General features: G+C 43.5%; 1 protein-coding gene across 3 annotated transcripts in view; it reads left to right on the forward strand.

Moving 5' to 3' along the window:
- EFCAB14 (EF-hand calcium binding domain 14) overlaps positions 1-19,781 on the forward strand; it is a 46,532-nt gene extending 26,751 nt beyond the window's left edge. Inside the window, exons 5-11 of one of the 3 annotated variants that reach the window (XM_008265292.4) lie at positions 1,977-2,087; positions 4,914-5,018; positions 6,066-6,254; positions 7,762-7,848; positions 10,271-10,382; positions 11,977-12,102; positions 16,398-19,781. In XM_008265292.4, the coding sequence (XP_008263514.1) occupies positions 1,977-2,087; positions 4,914-5,018; positions 6,066-6,254; positions 7,762-7,848; positions 10,271-10,382; positions 11,977-12,102; positions 16,398-16,573 (906 nt within the window). In that variant the 3' untranslated portion in view covers positions 16,574-19,781. The remainder of the gene's footprint in view (positions 1-1,976; positions 2,088-4,913; positions 5,019-6,065; positions 6,255-7,761; positions 7,849-10,270; positions 10,383-11,976; positions 12,103-16,397) is intronic. The other 2 variants (XM_070078552.1, XM_070078553.1) reach the window with 2 other exon arrangements.
- Positions 19,782-21,358: the final 1,577 nt, after the last annotated feature.

Genomic DNA, 21,358 nt, shown 5'->3' on the forward strand with positions numbered 1-21,358 from the left:
AAAGCAAAGGAAGCTTCTGCCCATACCTATTTCTACTCACTCGCCACTGATAGGATTCTACAGTAAAAGAAGAACCTACCAAATGTAGTCATTCCTTCAGCTCTGCAGTGCTGAGTTTCCCAAAGCCAAAAATGGTTTCATCCATTTTTGCTCCAGTGACCGACCTCATGTGCTCTTGACACAGTGACAGTTTACAGTGCTGGCTCTGGCAGTCTGCCTGCCCACAACAGGGCTTGACAGAGGCCATTTGTGGGAAAACTTGATCTTGGGTCCCAAATTTATAAATAACATTTTCTTTAGGAAATATGTATATTTTCTTAAGGAAATATATGTTTATCCTCTAGGAAAAGTCTTCTAAGTCAAGAAAATTGCTTGCTTTTCATATATATTACGTAGTTATTTATAGAAAACTAAATAGAATGTTTCCTGTTCATTGTCTCAGTATAAGCTACATGGAATTCATAGTTTGAAGATAATTTGAAATAAGTAAAAATACGGATCTCTGGTAAGTGTTTAATATAATGTAAATCAGGATGTACTACTACACTTCCATTAGAATGACCAAAGTTGATAAGACTGATAGTGCCAGTATTGGTGTATGGAGTAACAGGAACTCTTGCATGGCTGGTGGGAGTGTGAAATGATATAATCATTTTAGAACACTGTTTGGCAGGGTTTTTTTTGTTTTGTTTTGTTTTGTTTTGTTTTGTTTGTTTGTTTGTTTTTTTTTTTTGACAGGCAGAGTGGACAGTGAGAGAGAGAGACAGAGAGAGAGAAAGGTCTTCCTTTGCCGCTGGTTCACCCTCCAATGGCCGCCGCTGCAGCCGGCGCACCGCGCTGATCCTGGCAGGAGCCAGGAGCCAGGTGCTTTTCCTGGTCTCCCATGGGGTGCAGGGCCCAAGCACCTGGGCCATCCTCCACTGCACTCCCTGGCCATAGCAGAGAGCTGGCCTGGAAGAGGGGCAACCGGGACAGAATCCGGCGCCCCAACCGGGACTAGAACCCGGTGTGCCGGCGCCGCAAGGTGGAGGATTAGCCTATTGAGCCACGGCGCTGGCTTGTTTGTTTTTTTTTTTTAAATGTCTGTTCATCTACTTGAAAGGCAGTAAGAATTCTTCCACTTACTGGTTTATTTCCCAAATACATGCAACAGCCAGGGCTCATCCAGGCCAAAGCCAGGAACCCAGAAATCCATCCAGGTCTCCCACGTGAGTGGCAGGGACCCAAGCATGTGAGCCATTATCTGATGCCTCCCAAGATACGTTAGCAGGAAGCTGGTTCGGAAGTGAAATAGCTGGGGCTCAAACTGGCACTCTGATAATGGGATATGGGCATCTCTCACACAGAAGTGTAACCCACTGGGCCATAATGCCCACCTGGTTGGCAGTTTTGTTTTGCTTTGTTTTTTAAGTTAAATGTAAATCTGCCATTTGATCAATCCTTCATCTCCTAGGATTGTGATGATGCGAAAGCATGTGATGGAGGGAAATGAAGCATAAGCCCACATAAAGACTTGACTTTGAATGTTTATAGCAACTTTATTTTTAGTAGTCAAATACTGAAAAACACCTAAATGTACATCAATAGGTGGATAGATTGTACAAGCTATGATGCAGCCATAAATGAAACACTATGTTCAGCAATGAAGTGGCTACAATGTCAGTGAATCTCAATTATGCCGAGTGAAAAAAGCCGTATTAAAGCCTGCTTATTCACTCAGTGGTTCTATTTACATAAAATTCTAGAAAATGAAAACTGATAGATAGTGACAGAAAAGGGATCATTGGTTGTCTGCAGACAAGAAGGGAGGAATTATGGGGAGGCATGAAAAAAACCTTTGGGTGGGTAATGTTTACTGTCTTGGTTGTAGTGATGGTTTTACAAGTATGTATTTGTCAGAGTACTTAAGTACACATTTGAATTTGTACAGTTTATTGCATGTCAGTTCCACTGATCTTCTACCTGCTTCTGTTCAGAGTGTAGCGTCCATTGGCAATACTTTAAACAGCGTTCATCTTGCTGTGGAGGCAATACAGAAGACTGTGGATGAGCATAAGAAAACCATGGAGCTACTGCAGAATGATATGGTAAGAAAGCCTGCCGCAGCTCCAGAAAGGCAGCGTGTTCCTGCTCACCCATTCCAGTGTAAGGATCATGACACTAACTTGGCACTGATCTGAACAGGCCTGCCGTGCACCTGTTTATAAGATCTAATAAGCGGGGCCAACGTCATGGCTCACTTGGTTGGTCCTCCGCCTGCGGCGCCAGCATCCCATATGGGCACTGGGTCCTAGTCCCAGTTGCTCCTCTTCTAGTCCAGCTCTCTGCTGTGGCCCAGGAAGGCAGTGGAGGATGGCCCAAGTGCTTGGGCGCCTGCACCCACATGGAAGACCAGGAAAAAATAGCTGGCTCTGGCCATAGCGGCCATTTGGGCAGTGAACCAATGGAAGGAAGACTTTTCTCTCTGTCTTTCTCCCTCACTGTCTAACTCTGTCAAAAAAAAAAAAAAAAAAAAAAAAAAAGAATTCTTTAAAAATAAATAAATTAAAAAAGGTCTAACAAGCAGTAGACATTGTTTTACAGTCTGTAAATTAAGCAGCTAAGAAAGATAGAATTGAAAGCTGAGTCTTTTAGCAAATGTGGTACTGGAGGAGATACAAGGATGACAAGGTTTCTGAGGATGAAATGGATAGGAGAGAAAATAGAATAAAAAGAAATGGAGAAGGATCTCAGTTATTGCTATGTAACAACCATCCCCAAAATTTGTGGCTTAAAACAAATTATTATTTCTGACTGTTCAGTGCATCAGGAGTTTAGGCATGGCAGAGAGGTCAAGGGAAGAGGCACTCTAGAGAGTGAAAGTCTCTCTTGGAATGTTCCAGCTCCATCCAGGCTTTCCGTTGAATGCAGCCATGTGTGTGCCTTCAGCCTAGAACACGTGGACAGAAGAACCTCCTCATCCCCACACCCCAGCTGAGCTCCATCACTCCACAGAATCAGGAGAAGCAGTAAACTGTTGTTTTAGCCACGGAGTTTAGGGATGACTTGTTATACAGCAACAAATAGCCAAGACAGAAGCAAACCCCTGCAGTGCCCAGGAGTTGTTTTCAGAAGCCTCTGGGTCTCCTAATTCTGCTGCAGACTAAGCTGTTCACAGTCACTCTGAGACCTTAATTAGTCACTTAATGGGTAGCAGTTCCATGAAGGATTTATGGAGGATAGAAAGGGACAGCACAACCCTGGCTGTCTTGCTGGGGAGATGACTTACCTCTATATGAAAGAGTGTTCAAGCGTTCAAGACTGTTCAAAACACACAAGTTTCCAACGTTTCTGTTAGTTTCTCCATCTGCCCCACAAACTGCAAGCTTCAGAGTTCCAAGTTTAAAGTAGGAAGTTGGTGCCAGAGAGATCTGAGCTGTATCAGACAGCTTGAGAAAGGGGGATTTTTCATGTCTTTAGGACAGTAAGTACTCCTCTGCTGCTGCTAATGGAGCTAATGCAGAAGGAAAGCACTGCTGAGTGTCCGGACGTCTAGATTCTGGTTGCACGTGCTGCTGAGTAACTGAGTGACCATGGTAATAAAGAGTCCTCCAATTCAGCAGCACTTTTATTATTATTTTAACACCCTGAGTATGTTCTCAAGTAATTATTTTTCTGAAATATTTTTTCCTAAGAGAAAACTTCCTGCTTTCTAAACCCATGTTTCCCCCTTTTCTCTTTAATGCTGCCTTTTGTTTCTTAGGAATGCAGGGTTGATAAATGTCTAGGATTTAAGATTTCAAGGAAAAGTATTTAAACCAATTATATTGTATTGCAATTAAATCTTTCCCTTTGGGGCTGGCTTTGTGGCATAGCAGGTTAAGCTGCTGCCTGCAGTGCTAGTATCCAATATGATACTGATTTGTGTCCCAACTGCTCCACTTCCGATCCAATTCCCTGCTAATGTGTCTGGGAAAGCAGAGGATGGCCCAAGTGCTTGGACCCCTGCACCCACATGGGAGACCTGGAAGAAGCTCCTGGCTTCTGGCTCCTGGCTCTAGCTTGGGCCAGTGCCAGCTGTTGTGGCCATCTGGGGAGTGAACCGATGGATGGAAGATCTCTTTCTGTCTCTCCCTCTCTCTGTGTAACTCTGCCTTTCAAATAAAATAAATCTTAAAAAAAAAGAATTGTATCTACAAATTACATTGAATCTGTTTAAAAAAAAAAAAACTAATTGAAAAATATGCCCCTTTTACATTTCCATGGCCACTAGTCCTTTATCCTAAATCGTAGTTGTGAGATCCAAAGGATTGAGCTATGCAAAGTTTTGCCCACTAACAGGAAAAGTGCACAAACATGTTATTCTTCAGGTTCTGCACAGCCCTGAGCAGTAGAGGGAGTGGGAGAGGAAGGTAAACCTCAGACATAAATCTTGGCATGTGCTGTGAGGGGAACACTAATAATGTACATGATTGGTGGCTGTGCTCAAGGCCTGAAGCCACTAGTTGCATGACCGACTGCTCTTGTAATATCCAAACCCCTTAGTCCGGCGGAAATGATGACACTAGCCCAGCTTCAGAGTGAGTTGGTCCCTGGAAAGTTATAGTGATTGTGTAGTTCCTCTGGGTGTTCAGGTAATGAGAGAGAGGAGAAATGGTTACTGGAGAGCTCATTTTATTTCAAGACCAGGAAAACAGACTAGGAGGGTCCTAGTTCCTGAGGTGATCTGGGCACAGCTTTTGCCTGAGGCTGGGCACTTTTAAAAGTACCCTCAGGGCCTAGCACAGGACTGGTCAACACAGTAGGTTTTTAGGGAATACTTATTAATCTATAGATGTGGTAGGGGAGGCTAAAATATTCCAGGGCCATCCCAGAGGGTTACATACATCTAGAAATTACTTGTTGCCAAAACTTAATTCCATTATTCTTAACAGAACCAACACTTCTCAGCGGAGACCAGTGGAAGCAACCAGATCATTCCATCACCTTCAGTTACATCAGAACTGGACAATAAGACCCACAGTGAGAATCTGAAACAGGTACTTACTGTCTCTGGCTTCACTCCTTGTAACCACAGTGAGCCATGCAGGCCGCCTGGGGAGCTTGGACACAGTGTTGTGATGCCTCAGCAGGGATCTTTGCACCTGTTTGCCTGCCTAAGGGCTGAGTAGAGAGGGATGCATGTTGACATCTTGGGGAGCCTAAGTACTGTATGCCTCCTTGTCACCCTCCTTTTTTCCCCTGTATATCAATCAGTGGAGTAAATTCCTTTTTACATCTAGAGGGATGGGAAATGACCAGATTGTCCTGAAACTGTGAAAAATAGCAGTCAGACCAAGTTAAAGATAGATGGATAGCAGATTAATCAAGAGTGATAGCTGTTTCGAGCCACAGTAAATTCTAAGAATGTTGGAAGGCATATCCTTGAAAATGGGGATTTTCTTAGGTATAAAGACAAAAAGCAAGAAGGGAGAATGGGTTATTGAGTTCTGAATCCCATTAAAGAAAATAAAGGAAATCTTCACAAAGAAGAATTTCTGTCCTGAGTTTTATGCCCTTTAAAACCCATAGTCATCATTCCTCTTTAAGTAGCAATCAGTAGTAGAGGATGTCAATAAAAATAATTGAATCTTGTACTAAATAATGCACTACTTGTTATGGTTTTGTTACATGAGCCAATTCAATAATTGGTATTGTTCCTAAGGTAGTTTTGTTCTGACAAATTAGGTTAATGGGCTTTTCAGTTAATAACCCAGCAGTTTTTCCCGCCAGCAGGTGGGGTAAACATTGGGAAATCAATTCTCAAGCGCTCAGCTTGCTGGGACCAGAGAGTGAATCATGTAGGTAGTCTTCCCTCTTTCCCTCTCTGTCTCTAGCGGAGGTCAGACAGTTCCAGAGGGAATAAAGTAGGAGCAATTTAGAGTGAGAAGGACAAAGCAGAGACAGGCAATTGATGGTCAAAACCAGGAAAAGGAGTTTACTTCATTCACTTGACATAATGCTGTTTGTTCAGTGCTGCTGGCCTGTTTGTCTGATGTATGTATGTCTTTAGCTGTATTCTACAACTTGATTTATTTCCACTCTAGGATATCCTGTACCTTCACAACTCTTTAGAGGAGGTAAACAGTGCCCTGGTGGGGTACCAGAGACAGAATGATCTTAAACTCGAGGGGATGAAAGAGACAGTCAGTAATCTTACCCAGAGAGTCAACCTGATAGAAAGCGGTGTGGCTGTGAGCAAGGTAGAAAAGAGAGCAAACCTGTCCTTCACCACGGTAAGCCTCTTCAGATCTCCCGTGACGTTCCGTGCCACAGCGTGCCGCCTTGCGCACAGGTGGCATTCCACAGCAGTCTTCTGGCTTATTTGAGAAGCTGTGTCTTTCTGTTTTGCTCAACGGTGCCTCCCTTAACCCTCACAGTAGCTCTGTGACATGAATGGTACAGGCAGTGCTAGTGCTGGTTTGGAAGTGGAGAAGCCAAGTCGCTTGCCAAGGCCTCTCCACAAGTTCTTGGCAAAGATGACAAAGCCTCCTCTTAGGTTACCAGTGACCCATCGGGTCTAGGGGCTCTGGGCGTATTGCCGAAGGAGGGCCTCCCAATCTTTTCTAACTTTTTGGGACAGGAGCGATGACTGAAACAAAAATTGTTCCCTATTATTTTAAGCCCGAACTTGACTTTCACATTTATCCTGCTTCACTCTGCACATTAGGGGGAATTTTTTGTGAATAATGTCAGGAAGGCTGTTTAAACCAGATTAGGTCAGACGAGCTCCTCACCTTAAGAGGCCCTTGCGTCCAGCCCTTCATTTTACCTGTTAAGAAACTGAGTGACCTATGGAGTCACTGATGCTGGCAGACCAGGCGCTTTACGCATCCTCATGTTCTCATAAATAAAATGTGGTCTTTTATCACCTTGCACGTTTACATTGTGCTAGAGTCCATGTGGGCTGTTTAACTACTGGCCCAACCTTTAAAACTTTCGTTCAGCAAAGACACAGGCATGTGTAAAAAAATGGAAACCAAATACAGGAAATTATACTATAAATGCAAGTAACTGCCAAAGCTGGAAGCAAGCCCACAAATAAAATTGAACTCTGGAACATGGAAAGCAGCGTTTGAACTGGTTCTGCCACGGTGGGGCCTTGGCAGGTTGCCTGGACACAGCTTTGAAGGGTGGAGCAAGAAGACCTGTTCCCTCTGCTGTCCCCCCTTGTGCTTTACAGGGGTATGTAATTTACTACAAAGCTGTGAAGATTAAAGGAGCTTTTTTTTTTAAAATCTCTTTTGAACTTAGCTAAGCTGAGTAGGAGCTAGAAATGTTGGATGATTTCATGAATATTATGCCTTGAAGGTTTTTGAGGCTTATTGTGAAAAGTTACTACCCCCAAATTTCTTTTACTGTCCCTGCCCTCCCCATTTGACTTTTCTCCAGCAGAGAAAATCGGTAATAGTGTCCATCTGTGCTGCCGTTCCTTCCAGCAGCTTCAGACCCAGCACAGGCTGGGTAAATGTTCTGTTGCCGTTTATCCATCAAAATTGTAAAGTTTGTGATGGAAACAACTGGAAGCATCAGGTCCCCCCCCACCCTCGCTCTCCCTCTCCCTCTCCCTCTCCCTCTCCCTCTCCGTCTCCCTCCCCCTCTCTCTTTTCTTCCATTCCTCTGCCATTTCTGTTGAACGTATTCTGAGGCCATTTAAGTAAGTTTGACCTCTTGGTTTAACAGTTGCTAGATATTCAAGTTTTAGTGTTTGCCTCTAATCTTCTCCTCTTTTTTCCCTTTAAGATGGATGATAGAGCTGCCACTCTGAAAAGAGAATCTTTGGATCAAGTAACCAACAGAACAGAACCATTAAAAACCCAAAGCATAAAGGTAAATAATAGGAGACGTACCCTGAAGTAAAAATAAAGGCATCAGTGTCTCTGTGCTTTAACCTGCTGCTGCTTTCAACAGGAGCTTAGTATGTCAACAAAGCGCTTAGTATGTTAGTGTACAGAGGCTGCTTTAGGAGGCACCTGCCCTGTGCTCAGCATTTTGATGAGATCTGGAGTGAGCAGGACAGACATGGTACCCTTACTCTGGTGGAACTCAGTCTATCAGTAAGAAAATCATTAACACATACTTGAACAGATAAGTAATAGCAAATATAAATGATACAAAGAAACAATATAGGGTATACTGAGAACATTAACAGGGATCAGAAGGGCTTCCTAAAGGAAACAACTTCTAAGCTAAGACAGTGACTTGCCTGTGTTAATAATAGAGGAGAGAAGCACAGATCATCTAAAAAAGGTTTCTAGCCTAAAAATTTTTTCCTGATTTTTATTGCAATCTCAACACATTTGTAATCTTTTTAAGCCTCAGTTAATAGATTCCTTTCACCTCGTGCCTTTCCCTTTTTTTGTGCTTCTCAGACATACTGTCAAGCAGGATAAGACAGGAAACCTGTGATGTGTTATCATGTCCCAGGAAAGAAAGTTTGACAGCAGCATAGAGTGTTATAGTTTAAGTCCTGGGCTAAGATAAAGGAAAAGTCAGGAAGATTCTGACTGAGAAATTAAAATATCTGAGATGCACGTTTCATTTGAGAAATTCAAAGGATCTGAGCTCCAGAGGAAATGAACTTAGATTGGAACCATAGTATAGGCAGTGTTTGATGTAGTGCTTTCCATCTTTATTTTGTCGTCCTAAACAGTTTTGTGTTGTCTAGATAAATTAACATATATTAGCGTTTTGATGTTTCATAAGCAAGGCTTTGGTTTGGTTTTCTAACTGCTCCTGCATTTTCTCTTGAGCCTTAACCAAGGATAAGAGAAATAGAAAACCAGACATGAATGTCAAGTGCAGAAGAGTAACTGGTAGTGACCTCAGCAACAGTTTACATTTCACCAGTGAATATCAGGAGACAGTACTCATGCTCACTTTTGCCTGGATGTTTTGGCTTTACTTTGCTTTTAACTGTCATCTCAGTGTGTCAGTCCCTTTATCCTACCCCATATAAGCATCCAATTTCTCTTGACTGTTCATTCTATAACTGTTTAGCATCTAGATTTGTTAGGTATGTCCATAGCTTAGCTTTCTAAATGAATCCAGGGTGACCTGTTGTACAACAACTGTTAGGGTAGAAATAAAGATGTGTTGTGGCGGAGCGGATAAAGCCACTGCCTGTGACACCAGCATCCTGTATGGGCACTGGTTCTTGTCCTGGCTGCTCCACTTCTGATCAAGCTCCCTGCCAATGGCCTGGGAAAAGCAGCAGAAGATGGTCCAAGTGTTTGGGCTCCTGACACCCATGTGGGAGACCCAGATGAAGCTCCTGGCTGAAGCCTGGCCAAGTGCTGGCCATTGCAGCCATTTGGGAGTGAACTAACAATGGAAGATATCTCTCTCTGTCTATATGTTTTTCTATCTATCTGTTGCTCCCTCTCTCTGTAAATCTGACTTTCAAAATAAATAAATATTTTAAAAAGTGGGAAATGAATAAACATATACAGAATAAAAGAAATGTGTGATGAGTTGATGTTTTAATAAGCATAAGATCAGAACCATTCATATTAACCTAAGTATTGAGAAACCAGCCTCACAGAAACCAGATGTCTCTCCTCTTATAATGAAATATATTTTATATGCCACTCTAATCTTCTAGAAAATAAAGCAGGGTATGGAGAAAAACGTTAAAAGACATAAGCAAGTAAGACTTACAGTTAAAAATACTACAGCTCCTTCTTCATGTTCCTGACAATTCCTGCTACCATGGAGTCCAGAGAGAACTTCTGAGAGAGTTGTGGTTTGTTTTTGTTCAGTTGTGAGTGTGTGTGTGCAGCTTATTGTTTTATTTTGAGGTTATAAGAACATAAAGCTGCTTAAAGTGCTCTAGTCACAAGGTGATATCGATATTCAGGAAAGTTATTTAGTTAGTGTGAAACAGCTCCTAGAAAACGATCCCCTGCTCATTTTAGGAAATGGGTGTTGCATAGGCACCTGAGCAGGAGGATATTTCCTTTACTGCTGACATGCGCGTGCCTTGCCCCATCAGCTAAATGTTCACAGTGAATCAGATCATCTGTAGCGTAATGTTCCTTTAATGGTCTGGCCTCAAATCCAGCTAGACACTCATCAATGCTGAACACCAAAGATGGAGATCCAGTATTTGTTGATTCATTCCTCCACTGCCTGTGTAGGGAACCCACTGAGGTCAAACACCACATGCTAAACTGGCTCGGGTGTCGTCTGTGAAGACTCAAGTGAGGGCTTGCTTCTGTCTTAAACCTTCTGTGATCTTTGTTTTGGGCAGAAAGAAGATAGTTCATATTCTCAGGTATCCAAGCTAAAAGAGAAACTGCAGCTGATCAGTGCCCTCACAAACAAACCTGAGAGCAACAGGCCTCTGGAGAACCCTGATGAAGGTGAGAGCAGGGCTGACTCGTGAATATTTCACGCAGGCCTGGGCAGCCTGCCTCCCACACAGGGAGCGGGAAGGTGCTGCAGCAGTGCTGATCGAACCGCGTGAGTGATGCCTGAGTGCACCGAGATGAAGCTGATACACTTTGCTTTCATTTGGAAAAAGCCCATTTTGTACATGATTTGTACTCTAGTCTATTAAGGGAAGAATGGGTAATGTTTAGCTGGAAATAGACTTCTCCATGCTGTCTGCATCCAATTATAGGCAAAAACGTTACTGCCGTAACATATATTAAACCAGCCCTAAATGTTGTTTAGGGGAGCCTTCGTTTCTGTAAGTGCATAAAATTTACTTAAAAATAAATATTAGTCCTTCTGAAAATCATTAATACTGATGGGATTATTAGTTAAGAGGGCCCTTGGCAGGTAGGGACATACCTAATCAGTATTAGCAGATGCATCAGTCACCCCTGACATCAGCTCTACAAAGGGTGTACCCAAGACCCTGGGCTGTGTGAGCTTTGATTCCTCCCCACAACAAGAAGTTTTCAGTTTTGGAAAAACACTGAAACTTTTCTTGAATTTGTTTTATTTTTTATTTACTTTTTTGAGAAAGAGTTATAAACAGAGCTCTTGTCTACTGGATCACTCTCCAAATGCCTGCAATGGCTTAGACTGGGCTAGCCAAAGCTAGGAGCCTGGAACTAAATCAGATCTCTCATTTGGGTGGCAGGAACCCAATTACCTGGGCCTTTACTGCTGCCTCCCAGGAAGCTGGAGTCAGGAGCTGGAGCCAAGAAGCAAACCTAGGTACTCCAAGAGGGACTCAGGTGCTTTTATCACCAGGGTAAACGCCTGCCATCTTGAATTTTCTTTTGCTTAGGAGATAGAACTTGAGAGACCTTGTCCCAGCATTGTCTTACATAATCTTACAGTACACTCTTAGCACCAGCCCGGATATTGACATGTTCCCCTAGAGCAGGCTTTATAGCATGTCTCCAGGATGTCAGAAAAGCTTTAATATGCAGCCACTATGTTTTTGTCTCTCGGCAGCTTAAATGCTTACCATCTAAACATGTATTATGTGGGGCAGGCATTTGGCCTAGTGATTAAACGACTGTGCTTGGGACACCTGTGTCCCATGTTGGAGTGCCTGAATTTGAGTACCCATTCTCCTGATCCTGCTAAAGTGCACCCTGGGAGGCAGAAGATGATGACTCAAGTAGTTGGGTTCCTGCTACCTTTATGGGATAACTGGATTAGGTTCAGTGCAGCCTGTTACAGGTATTTGGGAGAGAACAAGCGAATGAGAAGTCTGTGTGTGTGTGTGTGTGCATGTATATGTGTGTGTATATCTCAAATTTTTAAAAATTTTTAATATTAAATATGTGTAATGCTAACTTGTACTATAAAATCTTCTGATGGAACTGACTATAATTGAATGCAATACTGGCTGTCTTTACTGGCCAGTATTTTTAATGCTTTTAAATTCAGTCACTATGCTACTTAATTCTCAACTATTTCTCTTAAATATAGGCAAATGCCTTAAAAGTTTGGTTTGGCATCAGGTCGTTCTAAAACCTTATGTGTTCATTACAGAGCAAGTTCAGAGTTCTACATCAAAGCCATCAGCATTGCCAAAATTTTCACAGTCTTTTGGTGACCAACTTAAGAAAGCTACCCAACCAAGACCTATCTCCCTGCCAGGAATTTCTAGCATTGAAGGTAAATTTTTATGTTGTTGGAATGTAATGTCAGAAAAGTTAAAAGTAATAACTTTTAATTTTAAATAAGTTATACAAGCTTCATGTATTTCATATATACTGATTTAGGACACTTCCCCCACCCCCACTTTTTAAAAAACATTTCTTGAACACTTCATATAGGCCAGATACTTGATACACATCGTGTCGTTTGATCCTGGTAACCATCCTGCAAACACAAAGGTTTGTGTATTAGACCCATTGTACTGTCAGGGAACCTGCCTGAGTTCACACAGCAAATAACTGATTGAGGCAGAATTCAAACCAATACTTTCTGACACCAGAGTTTGTACTCTGAGGACCTGTGTACTGTGTTGTCTTCTCTATTAATTTTTTTAGGTCTTCATTCAGTCAATGAGTGCCTCATTAAATCCAGTGTTAAGCAGTAAGAATACAGTGTAAGATGTGGTCTCTCTTTCCTCAAGGACATTACAGTCTAGTAGAGAAGGCATAAAGACACAGGAGATTAGCAGAGTAAAAGTTGACCCTATTTGTCAGGTGCTTCTAGAAGTGAGGGGCCCTTTTGCTGAAAATCAACAAAATAAACATTAATAGGAAGGTTATGATTCATAGAGAACTGTGTTTGCTTTGCCAACTGCCTGGAGCATCTGTTCCGGTCCTCCCGCCGTGGCCGTTCATTTCAGCTTAAATGCTGTTCCACTAGGAAGCGTTTCCTTCCCTCCCAGGACTGGATTGGACTACTCCTGTGTGCTCCTTAACATTTTGTGGTTTTCCCTATTTAGTACATGTCAGTCTATTATAATTGACTGGGAATATACAAAATTTAACTCCTACCCTAGCACAGTACCCTTGTACATGTGCGTATCTGTTAAATGAATGATTAAGTGTTCTGCATGCTGCAGTTATTGCTTAAAGCATAGAAGACTCAAACATTTATAACACCATTGAAATGTGGTCACTTTTTTGTGTCATCCTGATTTATTTTCTTTCTGTTTTCTTTGGAGGAGGGAGAGCGTTCAGTTGTATTTAGTGACAATGCAGGTTGCCCCCTCTCCGTTATTACAGAAGAATTGCTGGGGATGAATGGGGAGAGGCTCTTTGGTCACTTTCAAATGCTCATACTTTTGAATGACCTGAAGCAGCAATCGTTTTTATTTGAATGCAGCTGCCAGCTGCATAGGATGCTATGTAAACTCATGCACAAAGAGAAAAACAACAAAACATTTTTCCAGCTAGCCACTTGGTGGCAGGCATTAGGAAGAAGAGCCCACCAACCTTTCTGGCTCTCAGAGATTTCTTGAGGTTTGTTAGGACATTGCTAGGCCCGTCATAGGAGTGAGAGTGGGCCCTGTTTGAAGCTTGTGTACAACAACAGCTTGTAAACCAGGCTTGGTACCACAACTATTGTCCCTGCTTTCAGACATTTTCATTTTTCCTACGTACCAAACAAGAGGCATAGAGAATTCAGGTGTGGTATTGAAAAAAGGAAAATCACAAAGAAATTCAGGGGGCATAGTGGGTAGGGCCACCGCCTGTGTGGGCACCAGTTCAAGTCCCAGCTGCTCCACTTCCAATCCAGCTCTCTGCTATGGCCTAGGACAGCAGTAGAAGATGGCCCAACTCCTTGGGCCCTGCACCCACATGAGAGACTCGGAAGAAGCTCCTGGCTCCTGGCTTTTGATCGGCACAGCCCTAGCCATTGTAGTCAATGGGGAGTGAACCAATGGATGGAAGACCTCTCTGTCTGTCTGTCTCTCTCTCCCTCTCTCTCTCTCTCTGCCTCTCTGTAGCTCTGCCTTTCAAATAAATAATAAAAAAAAATCTTTAAAAAAATTTCAGGAATATTTTTAAAGAAACATCAGACTCATTGACCCTCTTTCATATTAGAAATTAAATCATCTATCTTCTATTTGGTTATGGGGAAACAACCAAGTCTTTTTAAAATATTATACAATAATCAGCCCTCCTAAGTGTTTGTTATAGGGCCTTTGAGAAAATACAAGAGACTCCTGATAGAAATCCTCCAATCCTATTGGCTGTAATAGTGCCTTTGAAATAAAAAAAAAAAAAAAATACAAATCAACTGGTGGTATTTCTTTCTTATCCACACAAAAAAATAAATATGTATATGTGTATAAACATACAAACACAGAAAAAGACAAAGGCTTTTTTTTTAAAAGATCTATTTATTTATTTGAAAGGCAGTGTTACAATGCCGGCCTGAATACAAAAAGTGCTTTGAAAAGATATCTAGTCCTTTCTTTTTTTTTGTTTGTTTGTTTGTTTTTACTTTAATGAGATGTAATTCACATATCATAACATTGGACCCTTTTAAAATCTATAATTCACTGGTTTTTAGTATATTTGCAATGTTATGCAGCCATCACCACTAATTCCAGGAAATAGTCCTCATCCCAAGAGAAAACATGATATAGAGTTTAAACACTGCCCAGCCCCTTGCAGCCACTGCTCTCCATCCACTGTCTAAGAGCTTGCCTGTTGGGGTCTTTTATGTAAGTGGGATCGTAACAGCACATGGCCTTGTTTATGCTGCCTTCTTTCAATGTGTTTCTTCCATTTAGCATAGTGTTTTCATGGTCTATTCGTGTTGTAACATTTATCAATACTTCCTTCCTTTTTATGACTAAATAATATTCCACTACATGGACATAGCCCAGTTTGTTAACTGATTATCAGTTGATGGAAACGTGGGATGTTTCCAGTTTGGGCTATTGGGAATAATGCTGCTATGAATGTTTGTATGCAGATTTTTATGTAGACATACATTTTCATTTCTCTTCAGTGTATACCTAGGAACAGAATTGCTGTTTCATGATAACTTTTTTTTTAAGATTGTCTTTTTTTTTTAAGATTTTATTTATTTCTTTGAGAGGTAGAGTTACAGTGAGAGGGAGAGACAGAAAGAGAGGTCTTCCATCCACTGGTTTACTCCCCAAATGGCCGCAATGGCTGGAGCTGTGCCAATCTGAAGCCAGGAGCCAGGAGCCTCTTCCAGGTCTCCCATGTGGGTGCAGGGGCCCAAGGATTTGGGCCATCTTCCACTGCTTTCCCAGACCACAGCAGAGAGCTGGGTGGGAAGAGGAGCAGTTGGGACCAGAACCGGCGCCCATATGGGATGCCGGCGCTGCAGGCGGAGGACCAACCTACTGTGCCATGGCTCCGGCCCCGTTAACTATTTTTGAGGAACTGCCAATTTGTTTTCCAAAGTGACTGCACCAACTTTACTTTCCCATCAGCAGTATATGTGCACTCAATCTACTGTCTCCACATCCTCGCTGACCCTTCTAGAGTCCAGTCACCCTAGTGACTATGAAGTGGCATCTCCTTGTGGTTTTGAGTCCCTGATTATCAAGCTTGCTAATTTCTGGATCCAGAGAGACAATGTCATGTAGTAGAAAGAGCAACAAGTTAGATAATAAGATAATTTTGTCCTTATGTAGCCATTTAAGAGTTAAGTGGCCTTGGGGCTGAAGCTGTGGCCTAGCGGGTAAAGCTGCTGCCTGCAGTGCCGACATCCCATATGGGCGCTAGTTCTAGTCCTGGCTGCTCCTCTTCCGATTCAGCTCTCTGCTGTGGCCAGGGAAAGCAGTAGGAGATGGTCCAAGTGCTTGGGCCCCTGCACCCATGTGGGAGACCCGGAAGAAGCTCTTGGCTCCTGGCTTCAGTTCAGCAAAGCTCTGGCTGTTGCGGCCATCTGGGGAGTGAACCAACGGATAGAAGACCTCTCTCTGTGTCTCTCTGTAACTCTTTCAAATAAATAAATCTTTAAAAAAAAAAAAAAAAGTCCTACCACCAGCAAAAAAAAAAAAAGAGTTAAGTGGCCTTAAGCAAGTTACTTTCCTTTTTGAGCTTTGGTTTTCCCATCAAAACTGAGAAGACGTTGAGTATTTGGGATTTCTACTTCCTAAAGACTTCGAAGCGTGCTTCCAGTCCCCACTCAGCCATCCAGGAAGAAGTCTCACAAGAGGCTCAGCTAGCTCCCATCAAGCAGTTCCCTAGGTCTCTGCATTCCCTTTTACTCCTCCAACTTAAGACTAAACTCTGGAAAACCTGGAGAGAAGGCGCGGCTGGAGAGCAAGCTCTCCACCCTTTCTCCTGTAGTTCCCCAACACGGCTTTGCTGGGCAGGGGGAGGGGGAGGAGGGCCCTATGATCCTCCTGCTCTTAAAGGATCAAAAATTAGCCTTTCTGTTTACCTTTTCTTTTAGTGCTTTAAATTCAATGGAGGCTACTTTTAACTTAAGTTACCTGTATTTTTATAATTCCTTTTTGACAGATCTTCAGGATTTATTCCACAAGACTGGCCAGGACGTGGATGGGAAGCTGACCTACCAGGAAATCTCACAGACTCTAGGTTCTGCCCTGCCAGAACCAGAGCGCTTGAGAACATTTGATTCTGACGGAGATGGGAGATACTCGCTCCTGGAGCTGAGAGTCGCTGTAGGTGTCTAGCTTCATCAGGCTTGCTTCAGAAATGGAGATACACCCCGACTACCTAAAGGCTACTCACCTCACAAAATAACCCTCCGCCTACCCATCAGTCCTTCAGACCACTGTAGCAGACACATTGCCTCCTTGTAACTTGTTTGAAGAAGCTATAGAAAAGTTATTTTTTTAAAAAAAGACCATTTTACTTATATAATGATGTTCAGAAATCTATGATTTCCTGAAGCCAGATCTTACATTTTTAAATTTCCAAGAAAAAAGAAATAAAACCTTCATTTTTTTCTCTTTTTTTTGAGAGGAAGAAACTTTACCTTTTAAAACTGGGAAATGTGTATATAGAGAGAATAAGCCACCTTTTATATTTCACATAAATTTGCCTTAAATTAGCTGCACTTTATAGAGACTCGGAAAATGTCTTTCCTTTCAAAGACAGGCCTTTTCTGTTTGTAACTTTACAACAAAAGGAAGGACTGTGCGTATTGTGTGGAAAATAGGAAGAGTGGTTTTGAACAAATGATTTGTTATAAGAATCGCTTATCTGCTCTGGGTCGCAGCTGAAACTGTGTCCGTGTCTCCTGAAAGCGTCCCCCAGGTGCTGCCCGGGTGTGGCCTGGGAGCTGGGGAGCAGAATCAGGGAGTAAACGCTGTGGGGGGCGCGCTGGCTCCAGGCTCAGGAAAGGAGGAGTCTGATTCTCTGTTCCCTCCGCTAATCCCGCCCCGGAAACCAGAGAACTTTTGGGGTGGTGGTGGGGTTCTTATTTTTAATCCTGTTTTAGGTTTATGAACCAGTGGGAGCGACTCCCCTGCCGGGTCTCCCCCACCGGGTGGACTGGATTGTGCTCCCCCACTGCCCACTCCAGTCTGTTTAAAGCTGTTGAAAGCTCCCTGCTCTGGGACCAGCTCCGTTCTAAATGGCAGCACTGAAGTCTCCCGGCCACTGACCGCCTGGCCAGCGGAGCCTTAGAGGACAGCCATGCCTTTCGTTTTGACCCAGAAACCACACCCCTCAAGATCTCTCCTGGGGGCTAAGCGGGAACCTGACACATTTCTCTATTGGATGAGTAAGGCCAAAACAGTGGTGAAGTGAGACACGGGAAGTCGTATTCCATTTCCTTAGACCTGCCAGCTCAGAGGATGCCCACAGCAGGGGCGTTCACGTGATGATAGCAAGTTGTTTTCAAAGTGAATTCCAGCAAGCATGATCCTTCACCCTTTAAACACTTCCGCGGACCTGGCTCGGAGGTCCCTGAGCTGGAGGGAGTAAGACTTCCATGTCCCCTGCATGTCGAGTCTGGACTTGCTGTGTGGTCCTAGAAGCAGTTCTGGGGCAACACAGTAAGGAAGAAACCATGAAACCTAACGTTGCTGTAGGCCAAGTGAGGGGAAGCAAGGAAGCTCTCATGGCACCAGATTCTTGAGTAGCGATCGATTCCGTTCTAACTTTGTCCACGTGGCTGGATCAGCTGTCGGGTGGTGTAGTCCCCTTCAGCCTTTCGGGGCTGGTTTTGGTTTTTGCTTTGTTTTGTTTTCTTTACACAATGTTCATCTTGGTGTTGGCCAGCCTTACATTTTTTTTCTAGAAGTATTAAAGTTTAGCTTCAGCAGGGGGAAGTCTTTTCCCGTGGATGTGTCTTTTCTCATTATGGCTTAGGCATCTCCTTTTTTTATTTCTTTGTTCCTTAACATTGCCTTTGCCTATCTGTGCTATTTCACTCTCTCATAAAAGTTCAAATATAATATAAAATTAACCTGGCACTTTAGGAAACATGAAGATAATTCTTATTCTTCTGGCTGCCTTCCATCCCCCCTCCCATTTTTTAATATATACACCCTTACTGATTTTGTAACAACCAAATAAAGTTCTAGCAATAAATTGAATTATACTGCTGTATTTGTATATACTGTACCATAAATAGTATGTCTGTACCTGGAAAGTTTTTTTTGAGAACTGATTTATATGAAATATACTTGAGGGTAATGTAGCTTGTCATTTTTAGTTTCAAATTCTTATTCACTGGCAGATACTTTCCGGACACCTTAACTCTTTGTTGTCTGTGCATTTCTTTTGCATCACAGAATTGTGTAAGTGGAGAAGTCATTTTGGTTTTTTAGCTTCTCTTCTGTCCTTCCCACCTCAAGCTTGTGTGGCCAGCCTCATCCCTGAGCCAGTGTGCAGTGCCGTGCTCACCCCTCCCACGCCTGGGGAGGCGTTCTCGCTGCACTCGGGCCTGTCGAGACCCTCGGCCTGCCTGAGACACTGCCTCAGCTCCAGGCAGAGGTGGCAGGTTTCGAACTCTCTTGTTCGAAGTTGAAGTTCAGCAGCTTGAGCAAAGAGCCCCATAAGCCTTCTTCGTGTTAATTTGGGGGTTCTATTTGTTGTCTTCACTTACCCAGCCTGTGATTTGCTCTGACCTATAGTCAGACCTCACCTGCGCCACCTCAGCTGTGACAGGGAGGTTGGGTAATGGCGAGTTTGGTTGCAGTTTTGATTTTGCTTTTAAATCTTACCTTTGCCAACTGGCAGTTCCTCCTGCTGCTTTGCTACGTTCCCCATAGCCCTATTCTTGGTCCTGTTTTCTTCGTGCCTTGTACTGTCTGGTATACTGTGTGTGCAGAGAGCCTCCCCGTAAATCCCAGAGGAAAAAGGTCACATAGAGAGAAGCACCAAAAGAATCGAGAGCCTGGTTTTGAGATGACTGCCGTGGCCTCTGCAGGGCACAGGGGTGCCTGGCGTGCAGGGCTGGGGCTCGTGCAGCGGAGTGGGCGGGCGCACGCTTCACCTGCTGCTGGCTGTTTGGCCCCCCTTGCCGGTCCCACTGGTCACAGTGGAGGGTTTTGACTGCGATGGGCTCATACACCTAATGGCCTGTTGTTCTCAGTGACAGGTTTTGTTTGCTGCACACCTCATTGGCTCGCTTACCAGCACCATCTAGATGCGGTCTCTTCTTTCGTATACAAACTGGAACACATTTGGGTATTCCTGAGACTTGTAGAGCGTGGATTGTTTGTTATACGAACTGAACCTACCTTGCCATTTTCTCATATTAAGAAATATAAATCTGCTTTGTCTTACTGGAGCTATTTTGGTAATTATATGTAATTTTGATTGTTTGGGAAGTGAATTCAAGGTTTGTGACTTGATTTGAGTTTTGCTTATTGCATATCAGTAATTCACCCATTTTTAATTTAAATAAAACATTTCCTTTTTCTCTCACTGTGTCTGACTGAAGACTCCCTCCAACCCCTCCTCAGTACTAAGAAGAAAAATCTGCTTTGAACCCTATTTTTGTGGGCTCCGTCCTCCTTTTGACAGCAGGAACCAACACGTGGTCCTGGTGATGGTGGTGCTCCAGAGGGCCACCCTCCACCCACTGCTGGCTGTTTCTCTTCCCATCCGTGTCACCCCTCGCACCTAACACACACGCACACACAGAGGACTACACACAGAGCTTAAAAGTGGGTCGCTTACAATACAGTGAAAGGAAGAATGTATATCCTGTGAGAGCTGTGCTGTCTTAAACTGGGGTTAGATCACCAATATTAACGTTAGTCTCTTTTTTAGGACTTCTAGAAGGTAAAAAAATAACTAGCATTCCCATGCAGTGAATCAACTTCTGAGGGCCCATGGATCCCTTAAGATGGATAACAAGGGGTTTCCAGAAAGTTTATGGAGAATCCATTCTGTGAAAAAACTGCATGGGCTTCAAAATTTCTGCACCAAAATAATTAATTAAATTAATTTTTAAAAATAGTTAATTCCATTTTTCCATGAATGTTTTTGGAGTACCCTCATGTAAACTATGGATATTTTGATTTCTGGTTTGGTTTTTTTGTTGTTGTTGTTTTTGACAGGCAGAGTGGACAGTGAGAGAGAGAGAGACAAAGGTCTTCCTTTTTGCCGTTAGTTCACCCTCCAGTGGCCGCCGCGGCCGGCGCATCACGCTGATCCAAAGCCAGGAGCCAGGTGCTTTTCTTGGTCTCCCATGCGGGTGCAGGGCCCAAGCACTTGGGCCATCCTCCACTGCACTCCTGGGCCATAGCAGAGAGCTGGCCTGGAAGAGGGGCAACCGGGACAGAATCCGGCACCCCGACCAGGACTAGAACCCCGTGTGCCGGCGCCGCAAGGCGGAGGATTAGCCTATTGAGCCACAGCGCCAGCCGGATTTCTGTTTAATTGTAGAGGGTTCACAGACCAATCCTTCCTCCAAGCCAATCTCTGGACCAAGTGAGTAGCACCCTACACACACTAAAGCATCCCCCGAGACGTTCTAGGAAGACATTGCTGGGGAAGGGAACTTCCGTGCAGGACAGATGTGAACTAAAGCACTAGACACAGGGCACGTGCCCTTAGAATCTGCCTCTTCATCTGTAAGAGGAAGCTCATTCATAGCCATTTGGCAAGGTTCTGGGGTTAGAGATGATGGACAGACAACCCAGTAAAAACTCAACACATCGTGGAACCGACAACACGGTTCAGCCTGTAGTGCAGTGTGGCTCACAAGTCTCATGGTGCCTTGGTTGGCCTGTAAATTAGCCACGGTGCATTGCCAGTCTGTGTACCCTCCATATCCTATAGGGTGGCGGTGCCTTTGGATACCAAGCCCAGAACCTGGCACACATGTTGGTCTTTAATAAATACTGGATGGAGGGATGTTGAGTCCACCCACAAGTGCGGGTTCTATGTCTCCTCACAGCAAACCTCCAGTCCCAATTTGTCCCCAGCTTGTTTAGCAAAGTGCCCCATCAGACAGGGAATGGACATCGCCTTCCAAATGGCAAACGAGACATTTG

This window comes from Oryctolagus cuniculus, chromosome 7 (genome assembly GCF_964237555.1).
Source record: "Oryctolagus cuniculus chromosome 7, mOryCun1.1, whole genome shotgun sequence".
Taxonomy (NCBI): Eukaryota; Metazoa; Chordata; class Mammalia; order Lagomorpha; family Leporidae; genus Oryctolagus; species Oryctolagus cuniculus.